We start from the raw sequence: 26,517 nt of genomic DNA, 5'->3' as shown, positions 1-26,517 counted from the left end.
TTTTTGTCTTGAAAATATGGGTATTTTTTTGCCTAAAAGAGAAGGAAGAGGACAGACTGTGAGGTTTGCCTGTGTCACTTAGAGGAAGCAGTTACAGGAGCCAGAGGTCGGAGCAGAAGGTCAGGGCATGCTGTGAGCTCTCGGGCTGCACAGGGATGCTCTTGAAGCCCTCGGGGAAGAGGCCACCCAGGCCAAAGCAGCGCCCAGCGCCACAGCTCCGCACCCGCCAGGTTCTGCGGGAACGCGCCAGCTCTCGGGGAGGGGGCGTGGCTCCCGGGCGTCGGAGGCGTGTCCTCCAGGTCGGCAGAGAAAGCGACCTTCCAGCGCACGGGGGCGTGGCTTCGAGGATCCGGGGCGTGCCCTTAGGAGGCCGGGGTGTGGCCTCGGGGGCGAGGTACCCTCAGTGAGGCCTAAGGGGCGTGGCTCCGGGGCCATCCTAAAGCAGGCGGGGCGGGGCTTCGGGAGGGGCGTGTCCCCTCCGCAGCGGTCCAAGGTCAGTGCCCGCCCGAAGGGGCGTGGCGTGGGCCGGGCTGTGGGCGTGTCCGCCCGGGGCGCGGGGCGTGTCCTCGGCCCGGGCTGGCCTAAGGCTGGGCTGACCCCGCGGAAGCACTTGGGGCAGCGCCGCGGCTGGACTCCGGGACCTGGTGCGGGTCGCCTGCGTCCGTGCGCGGAGGACCGTCGGGCCGGAGGAGCCATGGCGTCCCCGGCCGTGCTGGGCGCGCTCCTGGGCTGGGGGCTGGCGCTGTGCTGCCTGTGCGCCGCGGGCGCGCCCCGGGGGTGAGTGCGGTGGGGAGTGAGGAGCTGGTCCTAGACTGCAGCAGGAAGCCTTCCTCTTGCTTGGTACTGTCGGGTTCATAGCATTTCATTCTTGCTTCAGAGGGGCGGAAGGGGGGGTTACTTTGTTCCCCCGAGCTGCACCCCTAGCCCTATTTATTATTATTTATTTTGAAACAGGGGCTCATTGAGTTGCCTAGGGCTTCACTAAGTAGCTGAGGCTGTCCGCGAACCCGGGTCCTCCGGTCTCAGCCTCCTGAATGCCGGGATTACAAGCCGTGCCCGGCTTGTACTTTTTAACTAAGCACCTTTAGTATTTTAGCACAGAGCTTGAGACAACAGTGTGCCTTAGCGTTCCCAGGAAGAGTTTGCTTACTTTCTCACTGGGTCAGAAGGTGTTGCTGTTACCAGGGACTGCTGGGATGGCTGTCCCCAGCTGTGTGAACTTTGGGCACTCAGCTGCTGCGGAGAGAGCAGCTACTGGAAGTGCTAGGAACCCTGGGCCCTAGCCAGCAAGGCCTGGCCGCAGAGACCTCTCTGCAAGGTGCCGGACCCCGCACCCTCGCCCCCTACACACCTGATAGTGTGCTGGGAGAGCAGGAGCCGGGTCCGACCCCAAGGGCGCTCCCAGCTCCTGACTGGGCCTGAGAACTGGCTTCCCTGGGCCAAGTGCGATTCCCTGGGGCCTCTTCCTTTCTCCCCAGGGTGGGCGGCAGCCTGTTCTCACACTGACATCACTGGTGCCTGAATTATGGGGTGAGATTTTGTTACAGATGTTTAGGGGCTTGATGGGTTTATGGTAAATAGACCATGCTGAGGTGGTCTTCCTGAAGATGACGTCATCTCAAGCCTCAGAGTCCAACCCTGTAAAATGAGGCTTGGGCGGCAGGTGGGCGGGATCCGGCTCTTCCCCAACTCAGTCCTCAGGACTTCTTATCTTCTTTTCTACTGAGAGCACCTGGTATTAGTTTGCATTTCCACGAAGTTTCAAAGCACCTTCACTGGGAGCTCCACCTAGTCCTCGGGACGCAGATTTGACCACAGCTAAGAAGTAACCACTCCTCCCACCTCGACTCTCCCCTTCTCAAGTGTGATTTATTCAGAATCCGCCTGAGCTGGACTGCTCACCTCCTGGAGTATTTTTGCCAGCTGCACGTTCTACGTCAATCCCTCTGCCCCCACGCTGTTGTAATATGCGCAGAGGCCTTCTATGTGGCGTCTTGGGCTACTGTAATGACATGCGGGTGCAGGCTTCTCCTGAAGGAAAGGTCTATTCTGTTTCCACTCTGGAGGCTCCAGGGCCTGGTGTCAGCATGGCTCAGGTCTGGGGAGGCACCGCTGCCTTCCTGGAGGGACCCAGACCCCAGGAAAGCTGGCGTGGCCAGGCTTCCTGCGTGGAGTGTCCTTCCTGCGTGCAGTGTACTTCCTGCGTGGAGTGCACTTCCTGCATGCAGTGTACTTCCTGCGTGGAGTGTCCTTCTGTGTGGAGTGTCTTCCTGCATGGAGTGTACTTCCTGTGTGGAGTTACTTCTTGCGTGCAGTGCACTTCCTGCATGGAGTGTCCTTCTGCGTGGAGTGCCCTTCCTGCGTGGAGTGTACTTCCTGCGTGGAGTGTACTCCCTGCGTGGAGTGTACTTCCTGCGTGGAATGTACTTCCTGCGTGGAGTGCCCTTCCTGCGTGGAGTATCCTTCCTGCGTGGAGTGTACTTCCTGCGTGGAGTGCCCTTCCTGTGTGTGGAGTGCCCTTCCTGCGTGGAGTGCCCTTCCAGCTTGGAGTGTACTCCCTACGTGGAGTGTACTTCCTGCGTGAAATGTACTTCCTGCGTGGAGTGCCCTTCCTGCGTGGAGTGCCCTTCCTGCGTGGAGTGTACTTCCTGCGTGGAGTGCCCTTCCTGCGTGGAGTGCACTTCCTGCGTGGAGTGTCCTTCCTGCGTGGAGTGTACTTCCTGCGTGGAGTGCCCTTCCTGCGTGGAGTGTACTCCCTGCGTGGAGTGCCCTTCCTGCGTGGAGTGTACTTCCTGCGTGGAGTGTACTTCTGTGTGGAGTGCCCTTCCTGCGTGGAGTGCCCTTCCTGCGTGGAGTGTACTCCCTGCGTGGAGTGCCCTTCCTGCGTGGAGTGTACTTCCTGCGTGGAGTGTCCTTCTGTGTGGAGTGTACTTCCTGCATGGAGTTACTTCCTGCGTGGAGTGTACTTCCTGCGTGGAGTGTACTTCCTGCGTGGAGTGTACTCCCTGCGTGGAGTGTACTTCAGGAGAGTAGGGACTTTGTTCAATTGTGCGCCTAATCCCACAGGTACTCAGTTGTTGAATGGGTGGGTTAAATGAATTAATTTTTCTATAACTTTAAAAAAGTTACTGCAAACTAAATTTGTTGTCTTTTAACAGTGGCCGCCACCCCTGGACAAAGCTGATTCTGAGCCAGCACTGGCCGCCGACAGTATGCAAGGTGAGGTTTCTGTGTCGACGGCCCTGTCAGGGCAGAAGGCTCGATTTCTCCCTCAGGATCCACGGCCTGTGGATGGAAAGGAGCTCAGTACGTGCCAGGCAGAGACGCAGGCAGGGATTTACTTAGGAAAGTAGAAATACACATTCCAGAGGAATGCAGGCCACCCCAAAAGTGAGCGAGGCGGCTTGGGGAGCCCCCTTTCTATGGGGACTTTCGGGAGATACTAGAGGGTGTTGTCAGTCTGATGCTCACAGGTGCCTCTGCTGTCACCCCCACGTCCAGACCACGCTGGCCGGCTCATCTCCAGGCTCTGGACAGCCCAGCTGGTGCCGAGATTCTCTCTTGAGTAGCCAGAGCCAGAGGAGGATCCCCTTTGCATTCCACCTGTCTTCTTGGTAAACAGACCCCTCCCTAAGGATGGTCCAGTGCTCAGGGGCTCTGGTAAATTCTTCTGAAACTCTTGGGTGTCACTGGCCTTGCCAGGGGCAGACTCCACTTTAGGCTCCATTTCCCTGGACTCCCTTCAGGTCTCCTCCGCCTCTTAATTTTCTCTCTTCTCTCCCACTTCAGCCCTTTGATCTAGGACCCCTGCAGAGTCGGTTGATGAGATGGTGCTGCAGTGCTTATCTCTGGCTGGCCCAGCCCAGGCTCCTTGCTCTGCCCCTGGTGGACAGTGGACCCTTTCCAGAGGTTGGCGTGTTGGTTTCTTAGGGCGGCCGTAATGGCGTCACACCTGCAGTGGTTTAGAACATCAGAGACTTCTTCTCTCATGGTCCTGGAGTTGGAAGTTCCAGTGCAGGCACTAGTAGGTGTTCTGGGAAGCACTTGCCCCTGGCCTCTGGCTCAGCCTCCAGCAGAGGCTGGCAGTCCTTGGAGACCGAGGCTCATCACATCCCCTGGTGCCTCCCTCTGCGTGAGGCTTCTTCTGACTCTTCCAAATCCAACCAGTAATTGCACTTAGGACCCACCTGGTCTCTTAGCTGGGTTGGACCCTCCTTCCAAGTCAGGTCACATTCACAAGTGTGAGAGTTGGACAGGGATGTGTTTCTGTGGAACACAGTTAAACTCTGGACCAGCCGGACGTGCCGTCTCCTGTGTCATGGACGCGTTCTGAAAGCGTCCCCGGCCTGCCTCCTCCTTCCTTCTGTTTGGCGCCAGCAGCCCCCTTCTCATGTTCTGGACACCCATCTGCCGTGCCTCGCGTCCCTTAAGGCTGTCAGGGCCGAGACTTCCCGCGGAGTCCCAGCTGGGCCTGTCCCGTTCCTGCTCTGAGAGTCCTCCCAAGCCAGTCCTGGCGTCCCAGGCATCTGACCAGCTTTGTCAGGGCCGAGCCAGCACTCACTGTACTGACAGTGTCCCTGAAGGTTGGGCTTGAGAGTGGTATTTGCATTTTGAGACTCTTTAGTATGCGAGGTGGAGTAACCTCTAAGTGCTGTGTAGGAGGTCTGACCTCTTGATGGCCTCCAGCATGTGGAGCAAGTTCCTTTCCACTTTCTCACTTATTTTCCTGTTGACCAATGAGAGGGGAGTTTCTATCTTTCTCCTCACCAGACGATAAGCTTGCCCTGGAAGCTCATGCCAACAGGGTCTCTCACGCTGTGGTCAGTTTCCGAAGCCCTCTCTCCCTCCAGTGCTGTTCCCTGCTGTGGCCTAGGGTGCATTGGCACACGAGTGGCCCCAAGGTGGCGGCTCGATTTTGGCTGGCTGGGAATCTGGTTGGGGCTCCTGGGAAGTGAGGAATCGGTGAAGTCCCTGGCTACTACTGAAGGACGTGCGTGTGCGTGTGTGCGCGCGCGTGTGCACGTGTGTGCGTGCGTGTGTGTGGCAGGCTGGGTGGCTGAGCCAGCACTGGGGGAGGAAATGTGGGTGTGCCCCCTGGCTGCTGGTGATCTGCTTGGGAGAGCCTTCTGGCCAGAGGCATGAGAAGTAAGATTTAAATAGATGTACCTGTGAGGGCCTCTTTTTCGGGTGGGTTGGCCCTGATGAGGAAGTTCTGTTGCCCTGGCCTTAGTCTCCCAGCAGCCAGGCTGTCTGTGCTTCTCCCTCTGTGAGATCTACCTGAGGGTGCTGGGACTGTGTCATGTGGCGGGAGCTGGTGCGAACTTGCTGTCTTAAGGAAAGACATGGTCACCTCTGTGTAGGTAGGTACAGAAGCTGGTTGTGTAGCTTGGCCAGAGACCCGCTAGGTCCTGGATTTGCTCCTCTCGAGCTGCACCCCACAGGAGAGGCGTCTCCTTAGGGATGGATCTGGGTTTGGGTAGAGGAGAATGCCGAGCCCCTCACTCAGATGCTGAGCTCTGATGCTCAGTCATTCTGTAGCAGCTGGTGCTTACTGGGTGTTTCAGTTCCCTTTGCCAGATAAGCAGCCACGAAAGCAAGCCCCCTGTCCACGGACGTGGGGTGCAGAGAGGAGAGGGCCGGGCGTGAGCGTGCTTCCTCTTGTGTTTCTTTGCTTAGTCAGAGTGGGAGGCTAGACCTGAGGCCTGCTTCATTGGTCTGATAGCCGGAATGGAGTTCTTGATGCTTCATTCTGGACAGACACCATCTTAGCTAGGCCTAGTGGGGTTCCTACAAAGGTTTGGTTACACCGAGGTTTTTGTCTGTGATTTACCTTCCTAATGAGGTGAAGATATACTCCTGCTTTCACCATGATTTATTTCTTGGCTTCGTGTTTTCAATACTTAGTGTAATTTGAACCTGGTACTGAAGCAAACTTGAATGTACTAGGGTATTGTCAGCCTTTGTTCTCAAACATTTAATTCTGATTACATGGTAAGTAGATTATTCATGGGCAGACATGCACATTTAATTAGCTTGACTTAATTTGCAAGCACTTGACTTGAGCGAGCCGGCTGTCCGGTTCTGTTGTAAGACCCCCGCAGAGGGGAGACCCTCAATCAGCCTCGGGATAAGCGACGACAGCAAGAACACACGAGAAACTTTAATCTTGATGCAAAAGCAAAAGGTAAAGATTTATTAAGGAGCCAGTGCACTGGGGCTGACTCGTATAGGAGTTTGGCCCGAGCCACTGAAACTGAGGGTATTTCTAGGGAAAAGACCATTAGTTAGGGGGTTTTGGGCTAAATTGCATGCGTTTACAGAAAATTTCAGAATCATTTGAAAAGTACACTGTGTAGTCAAGTGTTAGATAAAATACCAGGTGCAGTCAGTAAGCTCCCGGGTCAAGGCGCTCTGGCCCAGACAGTATAGATAAGATGGGGTGGGCTTATCGCATATCTTACATTCCTAAGCTGTAAACTGCAGTAAAATATACTTTCTTTTTAACTATTAGCTGGCTGTTTTAACTATTAGCTAGCTGCTAGGGGCTTATGATTTTTTTTTCTAAATGGAGCCTCTCACTGTCAGCCAGGCTGGGTGAGGACTGGCCCAGAACACCCACCCTGATGTCTTTCTGCATGAATGTGCGGCTGGAACGAATTCATTGTAGATTGAAGCTGGTCTTCCTGTGCTGTTACTGTGCCGATATCTTTTTGATGCATGCTGAAGCGCTAAGTGTATTTAAGCAGGGAAGCAATTCTCTTGTGTCCTTTCTCCCTAGGAAGCGGACAGCTGTCGAGACTCTCTGGACTACTGGACAATACACGGACTCTGGCAAGCAGCGGGCACAGCAAAACCCAATGAAGCGTCAGGAGCAGCGAGGACTCGAGACGCTAGCTCCATTCCAGGCTTAATACTGACGCTGCTCTATTTGTTAGGAGTTTATGCAGCAGACCAGATCCTTACTCTAAAATGTTTTTAGTTTTTCTAACGTAACTCTAATCCTATTCTTATTTAGTTCTGTTTTGATAAACGAATAACTATCTGGTTTAAATATGTGTTTAGAAATCCTATCACTAAATTTTGGGCAATACATTTTAATAATGTACTTAGGGGTACATTTTAGCCTCACTAAGTTTTAATTTTAAGCCAGGCGTGGTGGCGCATACTTAAAATCCCAGTACTCGGGAGGCTGAGACAGGAGGTTAGCAGGTTTGAGGACAGCCTCAGCAAGTAGTAAGACTTTGATCAAACAAGTAAGACCCCGTTCCAAAAACAAAACTAAAGTAGGCTGGGGATGAAGGCCAGAGGTGGAATGCCCTGGGCTCAATCCCCAGTACCACAACAGAGCTGCCTTTTTAACTTTGCTCTTTCTTGGGGGCGCTTTTTATAGGCACCCTATTCATGTGAATGAATGTGGTTTATATAGGGAGAATGGGAGCAAACCTGTTGTTTTGCATACTTTATATTCACCTTGGTTTTCTAGTTTCGTCTTCTCTATATTCCTGTGCATATTCTTGTGGTGTTAAATTATGCACATGACTTTGTCCCCGGGAAGGGCCCCTATTGCTCCAGGGCTCTGGGCCAGCGAGGTGGCTGGCAGTGAGCGGCGTCAGCGTGTCCCGAAGCAGACAGGCCAGGGCAGAATTCAGCTCTTGGTTGGACGTGTGGGCAGGGTGCAGGCTGCTTGGTGGTGCACCAGGCACTCCGTGAGCATGTCAGGTCTATGCATTATTACGCTGAGCGCTTGTCACAGCTTAGAGATGCAAGTTCTCTTTTTTTTTCTTGCAAATTTTAAGTGGATTCAGGTCTGATAACTAGGATCATCTTGCTAGATCTTGCTAGAACTAATAGCTGAGAGTGGGCTGACTCCAGAGCGTCCCCTGGTGGGTGGTTCATTGTTCTACTAAAAAGCCAGCCCTTGAACATTATTCCTAGACATTTTTTTTTTTTTTGGTGGTACTGGGGTTCCTGGAAGCCCTTCTACCTCCGGGCTACACTCCCAGACCTATTTTATACTTTTTATATTTGGAAGCAGGGTCTCATAAGCCAGCTTCGACCTGCGCCATCCTCCTTAACAGTTTCCTTTTCTAAAGAAACTCAAGCCAGATGAGGTAGAATGCACCTGTAATTCTGTTACCTATGAGGCTGAGACAGGAGGATTCAAGGTTCAAGGATAGCCTCAGCAAAAGACTGTCATCAACCTAGAGAAACCATGTTATAAAATGAAAATAAGGCTAGGGATGTAACTTGGAGGAAGAATGCCCCTGGGTTCAATCCTAGCAGTAAAAACAAAACAAAACAAAACCAAAACCAGAAAACAAACCCTCAAACTGTAACAACTTGTATCTAAGCATTCTTTGTTAAAGGTTTGCGGATGGGGGATAAGGAATTCTCAATTAGAATTTCTCTTTTCCTTCTCTGTAGACTTCAAGTGTGTTCTAATGTCGTGTAGAAACCATCTCAACTGACACTAATATTCTTATTTTTAAATTTGTGTCCCAAGGCCTGACAAAGGGGAAGAATGTAATCGGTCGTGGCATTTTAATTTAGACGAGATCAAGGTATTAACTTTCTATCTAGTTTTCTGCAGTAGAGCACTGAGCTACAGTAGCGCTCTTCATCACAACTGGCCCTTCAAAGTCATGTTCAAAATTACAGGCTCATGGCAGCCTTTGCCAGGATTGAGTCCCGGGCCTGTTTTAGTAATTAGTGGTATCTAGAATATCCCATAAATTAAAACAGACCTTTCTCCTCTGCTCTGGGCAGAGACCCTGCAGAGGTGAGCTCGGAAACAGAGACTACCTGGCTGCCCCACCTTTGCCCCCGAGGCCCGAGTCCAGGGCCCCGGGGTAGCTGGCCGGTGAGGCGCACAGCGAGGCGTCTCATTTATATACGTAGATATCTGCAGGAGCGCTTCCTGCAGAATAAGTAAAGAATCGGGTGTACTCACCTCAATGCTATTAACGAGCAGAGCTTGGGCTGTGAAGATATATTTGTCAGACTGCTTCCTAGGTTTTGAGTTTGTTCTTGAGTCCATGGTTTTTATCTATTTTTTCAATGATCATAGGATCTTCTGCCGGAAATGAAGGAGTACTGGCCTGATGTCATTCACCCCTCCTCTAATCCCACCCAGTTCTGGTAGGTGGGCTGGCCAGCCTCACTGGCAGCGTCCTGCATCTCAGGTGTAGAAGCTTCCTAAGTGCCTTCTGGGAAGCCGGCATATTATGTGGAGGCCCAAACACAGGTGCCCAAGCCCCGGTGACCTGCTGTGCCATTCAGGTCCCCTCTCCAGTGGGTGGAGCCAGCAGGCAGTACTGGCCTGGTAGCGGGTGGTTAGAGGACGAGGGCCAGCAGTACTGGCCTGGTAACGGGTGGTTAGAGGACGAGGGCAGGCAGTACTGACCTGGTAACCAGTGGGTAGTAAGGTAATGACCTGGTAGCCAGGGGGTAGGAATTTACTGGCCTGGTAACCAGTGGCTAAGAAGATACTGGCCTGGTCAACAGCGAGTAGGAAGGTACTAACCTGGTAATCAGTGGGTAGGAAGGTACTGACCTGGTAACCAGCCGTAGGAAGATACTGGCCTGGTAACCAGCGGGTAAGAAGGTACTGGCCTGGTAATCAGTGGGTAGGAAGGTACTGACCTGGTAATCAGTGGGTAGGAAGGTAATGACCTGGAACCAGCGGTAGGAAGATACTGGCCTGGTAACCAGCGGGTAGGAAGCTACTGACCTCGTAACTAGTGGGTAGGAAGGTACTGACCTGGTAATAAGCGGGTAGGAAGGTACTAACCTAGTAAGCAGTGGGTAGGAAGGTATTGGCCTGGTATCCAGCGGGTAGAAAAATACTTACCTGGTAACCAGTAGGTATGAAGGTACTAACCTGGTAACCAGCGGGTAGAAAGGTACTAACCTAGTAACCAGCAGGTAGGAAGGTACTAACCTGGTAACCAGCGGGTAGTAAGGTACTAACCTAGTAACCAGCAGGTAGGAAGGTACTAACCTGGTAACCAGCACATAGGAAGGTACTGACCTGGTAAACAGCGGGTAGGAAGGTACTGAACTGGTAACCAGCGGGTAGGAAGATACTGGCCTGGTCAACAGTGAGTAGGAAGGAACTAACCTGGTAATCAGTGGGTAGGAAGGTAATGACCTGGAACCAGCGGTAGGAAGATACTGGCATGGTAACCAGCGGGTAGGAAGGTACTGACCTCGTAACTAGTGGGTAGGAAGGTACTGACCTGGTAACCAGTGGGTAGGAAGGTACTGACCTGGTAACCAGCGGGTAGGAAGGTACTGACCTCGTAACTAGTGGGTAGGAAGGTACTGACCTGGTAACCAGTGGGTAGGAAGGTACTGACCTCGTAACTAGTGGGTAGGAAGGTACTGACCTGGTAACCAGTGGGTAGGAAGGTACTGACCTCGTAACTAGTGGGTAGGAAGGTACTGACCTGGTAATAAGCGGGTAGGAAGGTACTGACCTTGTAACTAGTGGGTAGGAAGGTACTGACCTGGTAACCAGCGGGTAGGAAGGTACTAACCTCGTAACCACTGAGTAGGAAGGTACTGACCTGGTAACCAGTGGGTAGGAAGCCAGGCAGGTGCTATTTCCTGGTAACCAGTGGACCTTTTCACTCATTACTTTGTTTTTAAATTTTTCTCTACTGAAGCCTAGATCAAACACTTGTATGTCTAGGCTTCCGTCTAAGTCAGACGGGAAAGAATATTTAGTATGAAAATAGTGCTGCTGTTTTGTTTTTGTTTTTGTTTTGTGTGTGAGAGGTTTGGTGCATGGGGTTGAACCCAGGGGCATTCTACCTGTGAATTACATGTCCAGCCCTGTATTTTATTCTTATTTTGAAATAGGGTCTCACCAAGTTGTAGAAGGCCTCACTGAGTGGCTGAGGCTGGCCGCAAACCTGCGATTCTGCTGTCCAGCCTCCCAAGTACTTTGATTACAAGTGTGAGCCACCATGCCCAGCTTAGTGCTCCTAGTTTGAAATATGTTTTTTAAAAAGACATACCTAAAGATATTGATCTCACCTGTGCCTTGGGGAGGAGAGATGTTGATGTTGATGGGGCCTGAGCCTGGGGCAGGAATGCTGCTCCTGATTCAAGTATTATCTAAATCATTCTTTCTCAAGATAAAATTGACATTTTTTTATTTTCATTATACCAACTAAAGGTAATTCTTTTTTTCTATATCTACCTCCAATACGACAGTTTGTAATTCGGACCACAACTAATCCGATTTTCCCAGGAAGAGTCATTTAATTTAGAAGTAGTTTTATATACAATTTTCGAAGAAAAAGTCAAATTTGGTAAGAGATTTTTTAAACTGGTACATTGTAATCATATATTACATTGGAATACAAGACTTGAGAGGATATACAAGCACACATCATCCAATTAGCCCTTATCCAGCCCGCATCCCATTCCCTCCCCCTCCCTCGATCCCATGCTTGTTTGGTGATTAACTTTGATACATTTGTTTATGTACCTCCTGCCTTTTAAAGAGGCTTCATCTTCCCCTATTACATACCCTCTGATTGGTCACCTTAGTTGCTTCACTACAGGGCCCTTTCTATAGCTCAACCTCTTCCTGTTGCCCCTTTCCTCCTACTTATTGCTGATTAGGGGAAGTATATGATTTATATTTTCATGGCAGACTCCGATCCTGGCCTCACCGGCCCCAGTACCAGCCTAACCCCTCCGCAGGCTCCGATCCCGGCCTCAGAGGCTCCAGCACCGGCCTTGCCTCACGGCAGGCTCCAGTCCCAGCTTTGCTTTGCCATCACTGGCCTCACCCCTTGTCAGGCTCCAATCCGAGCACCCTCTTCGCCCAACCAATCGTTCCATGTTCTCGAGGGTGCGTGGTGGTAGCATTCTGCCTCTGGGCTTATTATTTCAAAGGTTCCAGGTGTAATGCATCAGATCTCTGCCTCCCCTGAGTACTGGCCACTGCCATTGCCACTGCCTCCACCATTTCAAATCCTTCCCAGGCTCTTTTTCCACTCTGAATGTTGTCCAGTGTTCCTAAGCATGCGTGACGGTAGCATTCAACATTTGGTGTAATTTCTCCAAAAAAATAAGGTTGGTAGGATCCGATTTCTGCTTCTCCTAAATATAAGTCTCCACCATCATCGCGGAGACCGCTTTCAACACCACCTTTCTCCTTGGTCTCCGCTAAACTCTTTCCTTACAGGTGCTGTCCAAGATTCTTAACAATATAGAGAAATAGCAGTCCTCCTTCACGGGGAATTTTTCCATGAGTTTCAGTGCATTTGGATAAGTTTTTTCTGCATACCCAGTATCCTGACATCCGCAACGGCTTTCTTAACTCCTCTCCGATATTTTTCCTTTTCCTTTTCCTTTTTCTTTTTCTTTTTTTCTTTTTTTAATAGGAGAAGACAGTATGTGTGGTTTGAGGAGGTAGTGGGGACAGGCACTTAGTAGCACTGTGACCCGTTCGGTTTCCCCATGGGTCCAGTGTGCTCCGCACTACTCCGCCTGGGGCCCAGAGTCCTGCGACCCGGGCCCGGCTGGATCCAGCGTGCCCTGCCTGACCCCTGCCTGGGACCCAGGGTCTTACTGGGCCCGGTTTCTTCAGGGGACTGGCGTGCTAAGCGTGATCCGGCCCGGGGCCTAGAGTCCTGCGACCCGGGCCCCGGCTGGCGTTCCCCTCGTGACCCCTGCCTGGGACCCAGCGTCTTACTGTGCCCGGTTTCTCCAGGGTCTGGCATGCTACACGCAGTCCGGCTCGGGGCCCAGAGTCAGTAAGAGATTTTTTTAAAACAGTAGTTTGAAAATAATGGCCCTCGTCAGTTCTTGGATCCTCAGGCTGGTGTCCCCTCCAGCAAGTGGCAGAGGACCCATGGGCCCTGGATCTGCACGCCGAGCTCACCTCTAAGAGAGCGTCTCAAAAGAGTGGAGTGACGTGAAGCTCGTGTCTCAAGTTACTGCTCTGCACAGCCTGTTTTCTAGGAAATGGTTTCAGGATAGATAGTTGCCAACCTGGGTTGAACTGGGAAAAAGAGGAGAAAGCCTTTATGTGTCACCCCACTGTGTCTTCCAGTGATGAGGCTGTGGCAGCTGCGTCAGTCAGCTTTCCGTTACTGTGACAAGTAGCTGAGAAAATCAACCTCAGAAGAGGAAGGGTTTATTCTGGCTTATGGTTCCAGAGGTTTCAATCCATGGTCCTTGGCCCCATCGGGCTGTTGGCAGCACAGTACTGCGTGGTGAGAGCTCGTGGCCAGGGTGGCCTGCTGACTTGCTAGGAGCCAGGAAATAAAGAGACAGGCAGAAGTGGGGCCCCAGCATCTCATTTGGGGGTATACCCCTAAGGACTCAAGTTCCTCCAAAGAGTTCCCCCTTCTGAAGTTCAGCACCTAGTAATAATTAGCCCCACAGGCGAGCAACCAAGCCTTTAACATGTGGGCCTTTGGGGGATATTTCAGATCCAAACTAGAAGTATGACTTAAATTTACAAAATATACCTTTCCGGTTGTAACATCATTTCATGATAGTTATCAGATTTGAACCAAGTAGCTTAAAATCAACTAGCAAACATAGGTGCAGGAGGCCCTTGCCAGGTCTGGTGGCACACCCCTGTAATCCCAGTATTTGGGGAGGCTGAGACAGGAGGATTGCAGGTTCAAGGCCAGACTCAGTAACTTAGTTAGACCTTGTTTCATAAAATAAAAGGGCTGGAGGTATAGCTTACAAGTAGAATGCCTCTGAGTTTAATCTCCAGTACCAAAAGAGGAAAGAAAAAGCATAAGGCCCTCTATGACCAGGGCCCTCGAGCTTTAGGAAAACAGGAAAGGAAAGCAAGGCATGTATTTTTGTGTTCTAATAAAAGAAAATTTTTTACCTTTATTTTTCAAGCTTGATAGTAAAATCATGAACACTAAAGCTTTTGTTCTAACCCGCAAAGGTAAATATGACCTATGAGATCATGTTTATATTTTGAGAGTCTCCTCTTCTGCTCCATAGAATAGAGAAAGTTATGACATGATCCACTCTGGAAGCTCTTCCAGATAACAAAGCTAGTTATTTATTTAGATTAATTCTTTCTGTATACAACTCCTCATAGTTTTCATAGTTCTGAGAGACTGTCACATATCCATTGCAGTTATTTAAAACTGGCTCTACCAATGAACGAATGCAATTTAGATTGCATTTGGGAAGAACTGCATGTTAAGTGCTTTATACATGGCCATGTGAATGTTGCTTATTAAAGCTCACTGAATTAATCGCTAATCCCAGCTGGGGAACCTGCCGCCCGTCTGGTTTGTCCATGCTAACCGTGGCCGTGTCTGAGCCAAGTTGTCACCGCGGTCTGAAGGTGGGTGTGCGCTCTGACCTCAGCGTCAAGACTGGTGTAAGTGCCGGCTCTGGGTGTGTGACCTTCAGGAGGTCATAGCCCTCAGTATCCTCATTTCAGAACTTACAGTAATGTTTTCTACTCTCAGCGTTTGTAGAACCGGGCAAGAATGTGAAACGTGTTTAACTCCACTGTACTGTAAGGAAGGGCCACAGCCCTATTTCTTGAGTCTAGATCATGCGTGTTGTGATGGTTTGGAATGGACACACAGCTATAATATCTAGCAGATGCCGAGGAGGGAGTGTGCCGCAAACCGGCTCAGTCGAGTTTGGGGTGATCCCACTCGCGATCGAAAATCTCAGAAAAGATGGGGGAAGATAGGGTGACGTACTGAAGCCTCTTATCTGCAGCGATTCTTTCCCTTCTAGGAAATAAATTTCTTTAAGTTCCTATTCGCGGCGCTTCTGGAAGGAATCTGATATGGACAAGAGCTTCTTGAGCTAATGACACTTTATTACAAGAACCCAGAAAAATATATACCCTTCACCAGTAAAGTTAATAATAAGAGCAAAAGAGGGGAATGCAATCACTGTAAAACAATAGTGAATAACATGTAAACAAAGGTAAAAAAACTAGTCCGGCTTTCAAGAGATTAACTCCAGATCTTCTCCTGGATCTTGCAGACAGGCAGTTCCAAAGAGCAATCTCCCAGAAGAAACGGGCACGCCCAAGGCTTGGAGGCCTCTTGGGGAATCTTCTTTAACTTTCTTGGAACTTTCCATCTTTAGGGCTCAGTCCATATGGCAGGCATGGTGGAATGTGGCGATTCAGGTGGATGTGATAAAGTTTTCTCAGGTCTCGCTCACCTTGCCTTCTAAAATCTGAAAGCTTAAGCAAACTCACAACACAGTTTGGCAGACAAACACCAAAATACCATGTAGTTTTTAGATTTAGTTGTCAGATATACTCCTTAGCTGTGAAACACTTTTCCTCAAACGATAGGCTTATTAGAAACCTATTCATCTTATAAATAATCCATATTCCTGTCTCAGACCCTTTGCAATATACTTTCCTTAGCCACGTGGCGCCTCCCCCATCTCGGGCAGGGCTCATACTGGGTGTAAAGGTCAAGAATCTTCCAAGCCTTCAGCTTCATTGTATTGGGCAGTATTAGTTGCTCATAAACTAGGTTGCTTTGATGTCACACCTAACGTTTGTCTTCCCGTATCTGGGCAGGATCACAAAGAGAGGGGTAAATAGAGGCACCAGGTCGCCTCCCCCTCTAGGGCCTTTTTTGTTGTAAGTTAGTGATTAGGTTGAAGGTCAGAGATTGAGGGGAAATCTGCTGCCACTGCATCTAAATTCTAACTAAGTTTTATTACCATTTGAACAAAGCCGAGGACGTTTAGAGGCTTGGACAAATTACCAGAAACTTTATTTTCCACGGACTCAGTTTCTCTCACAGTCCTGATCTTACACCACCTGAGCAATTCGTGTGGAGAGTTAAAAGAATCATTACCAAAAGAATAATAGTTATGAAAGAATATCTAAAAGTGGAGAGTACTTTTGGCCAGAGACCACACCTTCTCTCGGGGCTTATTTCTCATGTTGAAATCTTGCCAATAGCTGCCAGAGTGGTTTTCATGCAGATGCCGAGAAATCTGGTGTTGCAGGAGTGGGGGGGGGTTTCTTGTTGACCAGCCACCCTGCCTGTCCTTGGCTCCTTGGGTAGAAAGGGTGGCTCCTGCATGCCCCTCTGCTCTCTGGAATTCCCTGGCTGCCCAGGAATTCCGTAGGAGCCCACACACCCCCATGGGACTTGAGGGTACCTGGGTAGTGCTGGATCCCAGGTTTTGGTTTGCTGTCTGGCAGCCGCATGTCGTGTCGAGGTGCAGACCGTGCCAGGTGGAGGCGGTACTTTGGGGATCGCCAGATGTTCCTCTGGGCGCAGGGCTCACCTGTGTGGGAGCGGGCATTCCACCCCGTGTGCCTCCCCGGAGTGGGAGAGCGCGCCAACACCCTTGTGCACCCACAGGAGGCACGAGTGGGAAAAGCACGGCACCTGTGCCGCCCAGCTGGACACCCTCAACTCCGAGAAGAAGTACTTTGGGAAGACCCTGGCTCTCTACAAGCGGCTGGACCTCAACAGGTGAGTGTCCCCTGCAGCGTGGGACTGGCTTCAGGGCCAGGCTGGTTCAGCACCAGGCCACCTGTCCCCTGAATCCAGGCCCTCTGCCACGTGGCCACACGGGCAGAGCAGACTCCGGCAGGCGCCTCTGGGTACTGACTGGTCAGCAGTGAGGACCGCGAGGCGCGCGGCAGAGGCCCGGCATCAGCTAAGTCCTTAGGCACAGCCCCAGTCTGTGGGAGTCTGCCCCTGCTGGGGCGCTCCAGGGACAGCAGCCGGACGGTGCTGGGGATGGAACCCAGGGTCATTCTACCTCCAAGCTACACCCCAGCCCTATTTTTTATTCTTTATTTTTTTTTAACAAGGTCTCACTAAGTTGCAGAGGGCCTCACTAAGTGGCTGAGGCTGTCTGAGAACCACGATCCTCCTGTCTCAGCCTCCCAAGTCCTGGGATTACAAGCGTGTGCCACTACACCTAGCAAGTTGGGGTCTAGAAAAAACCCAAACCCAATGGGCTTGTGCTAAGACTCTCAGTCCATTTCTGGAGACGGGGAGTATGTTGTCACCAGGCAAGATCCAGTGAGCCTGTAAGGACGATGCCCCTGGCCAGGCCTGCGCCCTGCCACTCGCCGGCGTCTGGTCATGAGCGCCAGGAGCCAGCCTTCCCTTCCCACTTGGGTTTCTGTTGTGCCTTGGGTGTCAGTGTTCTTAGCACCCTCACTGTAAGCGACCACAACAAGCCAACAAACTAGTTTAAGATCAGGACAGGGCAGAGTGAGGAAGGCCCGAGCACTTGAAGCCGCCTGTCCCCTGAAGCCACAGGCAAACCGTCACCCCAGCCGTGTGTGGTAGCACACACCTGTAATCTCTGTACTTGGGAGGCTAAAACAGGAGGATCACAGACTCAAAGCCAGCTTTAGCAACTTAGCAAGGCCCTTAGAAACCTAGTGAGACCCTGCTTCAAAATAAAACTAAAATAGGGCTGGGGATGTAGCTCAGAGGTTTAAAAAAAAATCCTGTGTTCAGTCCTTGGGAACACACACACACACACACACACACACACACACACACACACACACACTGTGATACTTTTGTGGCAAAAACTCCTTGGGACCTGCTGTTGGTTATACACTGGTAGCAGTGCAGGGCTTCAGTCAGTTACCTGGGTCTGGGGTAACTTCAAGGACCCCGGCTGCACCTCTTTCCTGCTTATTCCAGGAGTGCCGCAGCTGGCTGAGTTCACGAGGCAGCCTGCAGCTTTGCATCCCCCTATGTGAGCCTAATTCAGAAAGATCCAGAGAGGCTTGATGGGGACCAAGGGGATATCTTTGGAATGGGCAATCTGAGCGTGCCTGTGCTGTACCTTTGTGGCTTTTAAAGTCCCTTTGCTCTCAGGATCCTCTATAGCAGCGCTTTAGGATGTGACCCAAACCTGTGGGCAAATGATATGTTTAAAGATTTGGTCAAGTGCAATGTTCCAGGGTAAGTTTTGAGTCTAAAGGTAGCTAACAAGCCGTCCCCAGGGGCCTAGCCAGTAGGTGGCGCTGGCGTGCCCGCCGGGGTCCTGTGCAGGCCTGCTCTGTGGGGAGGACCATGGAGAGGTGTGCAGGTGGATGGCTCCCCTGGCCTACTTCGCATATTTACTGCCTGAAGTCACGGAGAAGAAGCGTTCTGCTTTAAGTGTGCCTTAGTCCTCACAATGAAATAATATTTGAAAAGAGCAAGAGAGGAGGGTGCGGCCTGCATTATACATCTAACGGTTTCCTTTTTACCTCTAGTATGCTGCTGAAGTTTATGATTAAACCATCCATCAAACACTACCTCGTAAGTGTGCCTTAGCGCCTTCCCTGCTGTGTATCTACTGGGGACATCTGCAGCGCCTCATCCCATGGGCCACAGCTGGGTTCTACGGTGACACAAAGCGCCTCCTACCTGGCTTCATTGTTTTAAGTAGATGATTTCTGTTTCCACGTGCACCCTGAATACCCACTGGAGGTTACTCAGACCAGCGATGTGCACATTTAGATGCCTGGCGGGTACTCAGCAGTGTGTGATCCCGGCTCTGCGGCGGGGTGTCTGAGCCTGGAAAGGGGCGTGTTCAGTTTTGTGATGTGTTATGTTTGAGGAAAAGCATTTTTTATCATGGTGACACAGATAGGAACATTTAAGCATGGCCAGGTCCTTTGGGAGGCCGGGTGGAGCGCAGCTGGTTCGGTTCCTGGCTGCCTGCTGTTGCTCGTGGCTTTGCTGTGAGTTCCGAGTTCTGCAGTTTGGGGTCAGGGCTGGCCTGGGCAGTCACTTGGGCCTCTGGGCAGCTTTGCCTTTGCCCCAGTGGCGTGTTCTGGGCGGCAGAGGTTTTCCAGCTGACCCTGTTCCTGCCTCATGGAGGGGAGGGGACGTGAGGCCAGGAGACGTGAGGAAGACACTGTCAGCTGCCTCTTGAAGACCATCCTGGAGCCCGGCGTGCTGGCAAACACCCAGTGCTCCCAGTACTTGGGAAGGTGAGGGAGGATTGCAGGTCTGCGGAAGCCTCGGTGACTTAGGAAGACCCTAGCAACTTAGTGAGACCTTGTTTCAAAGTAAGGAATAGGGCTGAAGGTGTAGCATCCTGGTGGAATACTCCTGGGTTTAATCCCTAGCACCGAAAAAGAAAGAAAAAAGAAAGAAAGAAAGAAACCCTCCTGGCATCCAGAGCTGAGCGCTGGCAGGCCCCTTCGTTCCTGGCTCGTGTTCACGTAGGTGAGGGAAGGTGCTGTGCTGAGTGCCCTGTGCACCGGCACGTGCAGTGACCGGGGCCCTGACCTGTGAGTGCATCTGACTCTGCTGTGCATCCTGAGGCCAGGCTCTTGGCCACGCACCTGCAGAGGGCAGATGGGTGCTGCTGGGACAGTGGAGAGCAGCCCCACTGGAGACATGTCTGAGATGGGATGGAGCCCAGGAGAGCCCCGCCCCACTCCTGCCCCACCCCACTCTTCTCCAGACCATGATGGGGCAGCCATCTGTGCCTGCCTTCTACTTGAACAACTCTCCCCGAAGCCTCTAAGGGCTCCAGATTAAGGAGGCGTGCTTCCCAGATCCAGGACCACTCTCCTGGTGTCTCAGCAGTGTCCCACAGCAGGCGTGTGGCCAAGAGCCTGGCGTCTGGATGCTGGTGGAGACTGGCAAGAAAGACTAACATCCAGGCAGGCGTGGGGCCGCCACATGGGTGGGGTGGGCCCTGGTGTGTGGCATGAGGCTGGAGAGGTGCTGGGATTCCAGAGCGCAGCGGGTGATGGCGGAGGTCAGAGGAGCTGGAGCTCAGAGCACCTGCTGGGAGGGGAATCGGCTGCTGTGGGGAGAGATCTGAAGAGTGGGCTGGGATGTGCAGGCTGCGGACAGCAGGAAGCCCGGCAGCGAGGGTGCTGTGGTGTGGGCGCCTCGGTGGGGTGGCCCGGGAGGAGAAGCAGAAGAGGGGTGCACTGCAGACAAAGTGGGCAGACGGGAAGAGGAAGCACTGCTTGTGATGGTGCCCACGTTGGCTGTGTCCTCCCTTGGGCACGCCCAGGTCCCTGCATGTGGGGGACAGGGCTGACGCCGCTGAGCTTGAGACTGTCAGAGTTACACTCTGCGTTTTCAATTCTAATGCACTTTCACTTGGTGACAGGTCTCAGATTTTCTGGATGCCCTTACCAGAATCTACGGAGTGGTCCCTAAGATCAAGTGCCTTCCACCAGAGCAGGTCAGCCGTGTCCTGTTTTGCTGTTCTTCAGTCTTTCCTGAGAAGACACGATTGCTCTCCTGGAGTCTGTCTCCACCCCTTGGACTTTTCAAGGGTGGGGGTGCATCCGTGTGACTGTACAAGTGCATGGTGCTAGCATGTGCTGTGCATGTGCAAGCATGTACATGACCATGCATGTGGATGTGTACACAGGCATGTATGTGCCTGGAGCCGTGTCTTTTGCACACATGCATGTATTCATGATTGTGGACATATGCTGTGTGCATACTGTGTGTTCACATGTGTGGGGGGAAGGGTCAAAAGCAGTCTTATTTTCTGTGCACGTGTGTCTGGGAGTGTGTTATGTGTGCTTTGAAATAGTGGATGGTTCTTCAATATCATGCTAAGATAGGATTTGTTTTCTTGCCCCTTAACTCTAATGAGAATATTGCCTGTTCTAGAAGGAGGAATAGGAGGGGGAGGTGCATTACTGGGTTAAAGGTTTAGAAGTACTTATGTTGCTGATCTTAAGATTTTTTTTTTTTTTTTGGTACTGGGGTTCTTGGAAACCCTTCTACCTCCAGGCTACACTCCCAGACCTATTTTATATATTTTTTTATTTGAAAACATGGTCTCTTAAGCCAGCAAACTAGCACGATCCTCCTGTCTCCGCCTCCTAAGCGCAGGGATTACAAGTGTGCACAAGTGTGCGCCACCATGCCTAGCGCTAATCATAAGAATTTTAATTGCAATTTTCAGTCCAATTTATAGACAACATAATAGTTTATTTTTTAAGCTAATAAAGACTCAGATACTTTTAGCAATAGGTATGTACCTAGAAAAGCCATTTCTTCTTTCAGTATCTTGATGTGCATGTATACGGTGTGAGCAGTTGGGTCGTACGCATCTTAATAGATGCTTTAAAGTTTTTCAAGCTAAAAGCACACCCTGTCCCAGAGCTGTGAGGCTGGAGGAGGTGCCCTGGAGGGACTGGGAGCAGGCCTCGGACCAGGCGTCCTGCCCCAGCTTGATGGCCCGGCTGCTTTCCCTGCTTGCTCCCAGCTTTCTCTGTTTGTCCAGGGGCTCTGCCCTGCAGTCTGGGGTCTTAGGTCAGTTCCAAAGCTTCGTGCTCATAAAGCCATGATGGTAACCAAGGTCTGAGTTCCAAAGCATGGCACTTTTTATTTCTAGGATGAGCAGGTACAAACCATTGGTCAAATAGAGCTGTGCTTCACCAAGGAGGACCTGAAACTGCGGAACTGCACGGAGTCCGGGGAGCAGGAAGCACAGCTGGCCAAGGAGGCTGTGGCCAAGGAGGCTGCTGCTGCGCATGGGATGGCCGACTGTGAATTAGGTTTTGTCGTTTACCCACCACCGGCAAATACCAATTTTGAAGCCCAGATTTTGGCAATGCTCTGTGCTTTCCAAAACAAGAGAAATTCATAGATCACTGCTTTCTAAAAACCGACTCCAGAATCTTTAAAAGTATGTTTCAAGCTGAGAGTGGTGACACGCCAGTACTTGGGAGGCTGAGAGAGAAGGATCACAGGTTCAAAGCCAGCCTCAACAACTTAGTGAGGGCCTCAGCAACTTAGCAAGACTGTTTCAAAATAAACAAAATAAGGCTGAGGGCTGAGCTCAGAGGTAGAATGCCCTCAGGTTCAGTCCCCAGCTCCAAAAAAAGAAAAAAAATGTGTCTTGGTTTTTTCTTTCAGTTTCTGTTAATTTTTGTCTGCGTGTGATTATGGGCCCTTCTCCTGAGAACCATGAGTCATAGTTGAGTGTATATCAGGCATCAGGCGCCATTTCCTGTGGGGAGGCAGATTCAGGCCACCGAGAAGAGCTTAGACATTTAAGTGTAGCCGGCGATGCTGTCCTCTCCCTCTGTGGACAGTGTGTTCCAGAACCTCAGACCCCTTCCGTTAGAGGTGTTGCTGCGGTGACTCAAGCCAAGCTGGCCCCCGTGGAGGATGTCCCTGTGATGCGGGTGGGTGACGGTCTCCGGAGCAGGTTGCTTCCTCTGCGTGCTTTAAAAAACTCTTTCCTTCATATGTTCTGCCTAGACTCTTAAAACTTTCCTTTTCATCTTAATCGGGAATATTTTCCTCTTTATCTTTTTTTTTTTTTGGTTTATTTTTTATTTTTATTTTTTGGTGGTACTTGGGATGGAGCCCTTCTACATCCAGCTACACTCCCAGACCTATTTTAAATATATGTGTGTATATATATATATATATATATATATATATATACACACACATATATATGTATATACGTATATATATGTATATATGTATGTATATATATGTATATATATAAATATTTGGAAACAGGGTCTCTTAAGCCAGCTAGGCTGGCTTTGAACCTGTGGGATCCTCCTGTCTCCACCTCCCAAGCGCAGGGATTACAAGCGTGCGCCATCACGCCCGGCTGCTCTTAATCTTTTTTAGTAAGTAGAACTTAATATGTGCTGTATTGTGTTTAAGCATTTAAAAATATTTACTTCCCAATACAGTCACCTTTTCAAAACAATCCTGTCTTTAAGAAATGAGTTGTCCTGACTCACGCACTGAAAACTGATTTCCGTCCTAAAAGCACAACCTAGCTCCAGTGTCTCGCAGAGGGGCCTCAGCGCAGCAGTTCAGGAAGGCGCAGCAGCAGCTGAGCCCCGCCAGGAAGGCGAGCAGCAGGAAGCAGGCCCTTCGCTGCAGGAGTGACACAGGACCGGGCGTCCTTCCCCAGGGAAGCCCTGTGGCTCCTCCGGACCCCAGAGTGTTGCTTTCGGGGTCTGGTCAAAAGCGGATCTTCCTGTTATTTTCTGTGCTACAGCCGGAGGAGGCAGCCTTGCCACTTGGCAGTGGGAGGACAGAGCAGCCACCCAAGGATCCCATCCCGGCATTAGCTCGGTCCCACCATCCCCCAGCCCCTGGGCTGCCCCACCCCACCCCCGTGCTGGTGTGTGTCTGATGTTGGTGAGGGCCAGGGCTGTTGTCCGCTGCCTGGGCTGGCCAGTGTCCCTTCGCAGGGATTCGCGATGCTCTGGGCTCGCTCAGAAGGTGGCTGTTGTCTCTTTGGAGTGGCTTTGCACATACAGGGCTCAAGGCTAGGTTTCAAGGTCAGTACCTGCGGATGGGTCTGCAAATGGGAACAGACATCTGATTTGAATTGTGTTTAGTTGTGTGTTCCCTTGGAGGGTCGAGAAAGGTGGGGATTGCAATGTTCTCTGCCTTTGTGTTTTTAACCCATTGAAAACAAGGCATGTTTCTTATCCTAGTCTGAGCCTTTCTTAATAGCCGTCTAGTGCTCACATGGGATGGCATCCTGGGGAGAGGTGCGGGCCCTGGGGTGACGAGATGGGCCCCAGGATGGGCTGGCCAGTGTCACGCTGTCCTCAGGCAGCCCTCAGGGCCAGGTCGCTGCCCTCAGGAGAGGGAGCTCCTGATTCGGGATTCCTGTTTCTAATCAGCCTAGTGCATAGCAGCAGGGGCTAAATAAGCTTTCAGTGCCAGGTGAGGACGGGCGCTCTGGCCAGCAGGGATGCGGGAAGGACACCAGGTCCAGCGTGTGTTTCACATTAAACACGTTTTCGAGCTCAGCTCTGACCCGACACTCTCGGTGCTCAGCAGGGATGGCTAGGCAGGGTCTCCAGCTCAGCGTCTCCTGGGCCTGGAGGTTGGTGCAGTGGAGACAGCAAGCTGGGGGGCGGCTGGGCCGTGCGTGTCTTTGGGATGTGGAGGGAGCCAGCAGCCAGGGGTGCTCAGCGAGGGGTCCCCTTGCCTGGAGCTCCCTGGAGTGGGGCGTGGGCGAGACTCTGTACTAGCCGCTTCTCTGTGACCAGAACACCCAACAAGGACTCGGAGGAGGGAACATCTGGCTTGCTGGTCCAGATGCATCGTGTGCAGTTGACTCCAAGGCAGACATCACGGCGGTAGGCAGTGACCAAGGAAAGTGACTCGACTCAGTGGTAGCCAGTGCAGAGAGAGGACAGACACGGTCCCCAAGGTGCACCCCAGGACCACTTCAGCCACACCCCACCTTCCTAAATGGCCACCCAGTGAATCCACTTGAACTGCTGACCTTTCAGTGGCCTTATCCCTGGATGGGATTAGAGTCCTGACTCTGTATTAAGCTTTTATTTTATTTTATTTTTTTTATTTTTATTAATTTTTTTTTTTTTTTTGCGGTTCTGGGGATGGAACCCTTCTACCTCCAGGCTAGGCTCCCAGACCTATTTTTATACTTTTTAAAATTTGGAAACAGGGTCTGTTAAGCCAGCGCGGCTGGCTTCAAACTTGCCCGATCCTCCTGTCTCTGCATCCCAAGCACGAGGATTATGAGCGTGCACCACCACACCCAGCTTGTATTTAACTTCTGAATGCTGTTGCACTGGGGACATGGGTTCAACACATGAGCCTTTTAGGGGAATAGTTCAAATCCAACCATGACATAGTAGAAAGGCCATTTTAAAAAAAAGCAAGAAAACGCATGTGGGCCCATGAAACCTGGAGAGGGGCCAGCTCGGCAGCGGGCCGGCCACACGCACACCCAGAGCGCCCTCCCACCTGGGAAGCAGGGCTCCCGTGCGCCCATCTTGCACCTCACGGTCACCGCAGGCTGAGTTGCCACCACCAGCCGCGGTGCCGTACTTAGAACTAGACGCCGCGTCCTCCTGTGGGCGCCCCTTCCACCCATATCTGCTAATGACGTCACGTGTAGCTCTCCAGGAGAAACCCTAAAATGATCTCGGGCTTTTCTTTCTAATGTCACCTCGGCCACGGAAAGCATTTATCCCCTTAGTTGTTTTCTGCTTTCCATTATTAACTTAGTTCAGAGCCTCAGAATTTCTCAGCTGGGCTGTGCCGGACTCTCCGCCAGCCCCTTGGGTGCCAGTGTGTGGACAGCGTTCTCTGGAGGACCCCCTCCCCACACTGTGGCTGCCCGGGCTATCGGCTCCCCTCGCAGGCCCAGCAGCTCCTGAGGCTGCCCGGCGGCGCTGCCCTGTGCCGGGACCTGGCTGCAGGTGGCCCGGGCACTGCCTCCTCTAGCTTGGCAGAGCCTGCTGCCAATCATCCAGGGCCTGGACCTCACAGCAGCCTCTGGGCCCTGGGCTTCGGTAAGGGTGCCTTGAGGTGAGGGCGCGGCACGCTAACTGGCCTCTCCAGGGGCCCTGTGAGCCAGCCTCTCCTGGGCTTGAAGGAACAGGGGCAGACAGGGCGGTCCCTCCTGAGGTGAGGGCTATAAAGGGATAAAGTAAAAATAAGATGGCTGGAGAATGAGTGGGGAGAGCCTGGAGGAAGGGAGGCGGCGCTCAGGGAGAAGACAGTTAAGAGCAAGAGCCAAGGAGCGAGACAGCGCCCAGGTGAAGATGGCGTGGGGCTCCACAGCGGTCCTGGGAAGCCCAGGCTCCTGTCCAGCTGATTTCTGCGCCCCTGGAGCTCACGGCAGTGCCCGAGGCACACGAGTGCCAAGCCAACACCGCACAGCTGAAGAGCCGCGGGATGAGTGAAGAGAAGGGCGGACGGCCACAGCGTCCTCGGGAAGCGCCGCTCCAGCTTCTCCAGTCCTGTGCTGTGAGCCGACAGCTCACGGCTGCTGGTCAGTCTTGTTTTCTCTGAACTCTGGATCAGGGATAGAAAGCGCTGAATCCGGGTCCCGGGGCCACTGGACAACAGCTTCCCCTGATGGGCTGTCTTCCTCCGGGTGTGGTGGGCTGAGAAGCTGGTGGTCACCACGCTCCTCTCCTCAGCAGGTCCAGCTCGTGGGACCAGCCGCGCAGGCCCAGGTTTGTGATCGGCTTGTGGAAGAAGAGGAGTTGATGGTTCTGCCCACGGGATGAGCTACATTCCCCACAGAGGGGCCAGTAGCTGGGATTTTCTTGTTCCAAGCAAAATCTTTGACAGGTGATGAGAGTTGCTGCAATTTTATGTGATTTTTGTGATTTTTTTTGAGTGACTATAATGAGTTTTCCATTTACTTTAGTTAAAATACGGTAAAATTAGCATTTCAGACTCCGATGATATTAGAGAATTGCAGATGGGTGAAGCTAAGAGCCGTCAGCGCTACCTTGACTGTATACCGACTTGCTTCTGAAATCTGAGGCCGGTACAGGCTTGAGTCACAGCCCCTGGCGTCAGTGAGGAAGGCGAGCAGCCACGTCTGTCTGTGTTTTCATGTGGAGAGTGTGCTGGTCGCACCACCATTTTTACCAGCAAAGACCTGGCTCGTAACCGGTGGTTGTGAGACACGACGCACACTTCTCAGTTAGGGTCCTCACGGTGATGAGCTACAAGAAACAGGTGTCTTTAAAAATGAAGACCAATCGGAGCAAGGAACTGAAACCGGAGCTTCGGGTGCAGTTTGATGTGGGGT

At 51.7% G+C, this 26,517-nt stretch overlaps 1 protein-coding gene across 1 annotated transcript; it reads left to right on the top strand.

Moving 5' to 3' along the window:
• Positions 1–694: 694 nt before the first annotated feature.
• LOC308266148 (ribonuclease T2-like) lies at positions 695–25,984 on the top strand (the record flags this gene model as incomplete). Its single annotated transcript, XM_080700166.1, has 15 exons — positions 695–777; positions 3,159–3,219; positions 6,779–6,831; positions 8,504–8,561; positions 9,068–9,138; positions 16,359–16,472; positions 18,230–18,275; positions 20,095–20,169; positions 21,340–21,555; positions 22,043–22,135; positions 22,744–22,827; positions 23,987–24,076; positions 25,039–25,261; positions 25,594–25,718; positions 25,898–25,984. The coding sequence occupies 15 exons, from the start codon at positions 695–697 to the stop codon at positions 25,982–25,984; spliced, it is 1,479 nt and encodes a 492-aa protein (XP_080556292.1).
• Positions 25,985–26,517: the final 533 nt, after the last annotated feature.

The sequence above is a fragment of the Muscardinus avellanarius genome, assembly GCF_963383645.1.
Source record: "Muscardinus avellanarius genome assembly, chromosome: 8".
Taxonomy (NCBI): Eukaryota; Metazoa; Chordata; class Mammalia; order Rodentia; family Gliridae; genus Muscardinus; species Muscardinus avellanarius.
This window is presented reverse-complemented; position numbering and strand designations above follow the sequence as displayed.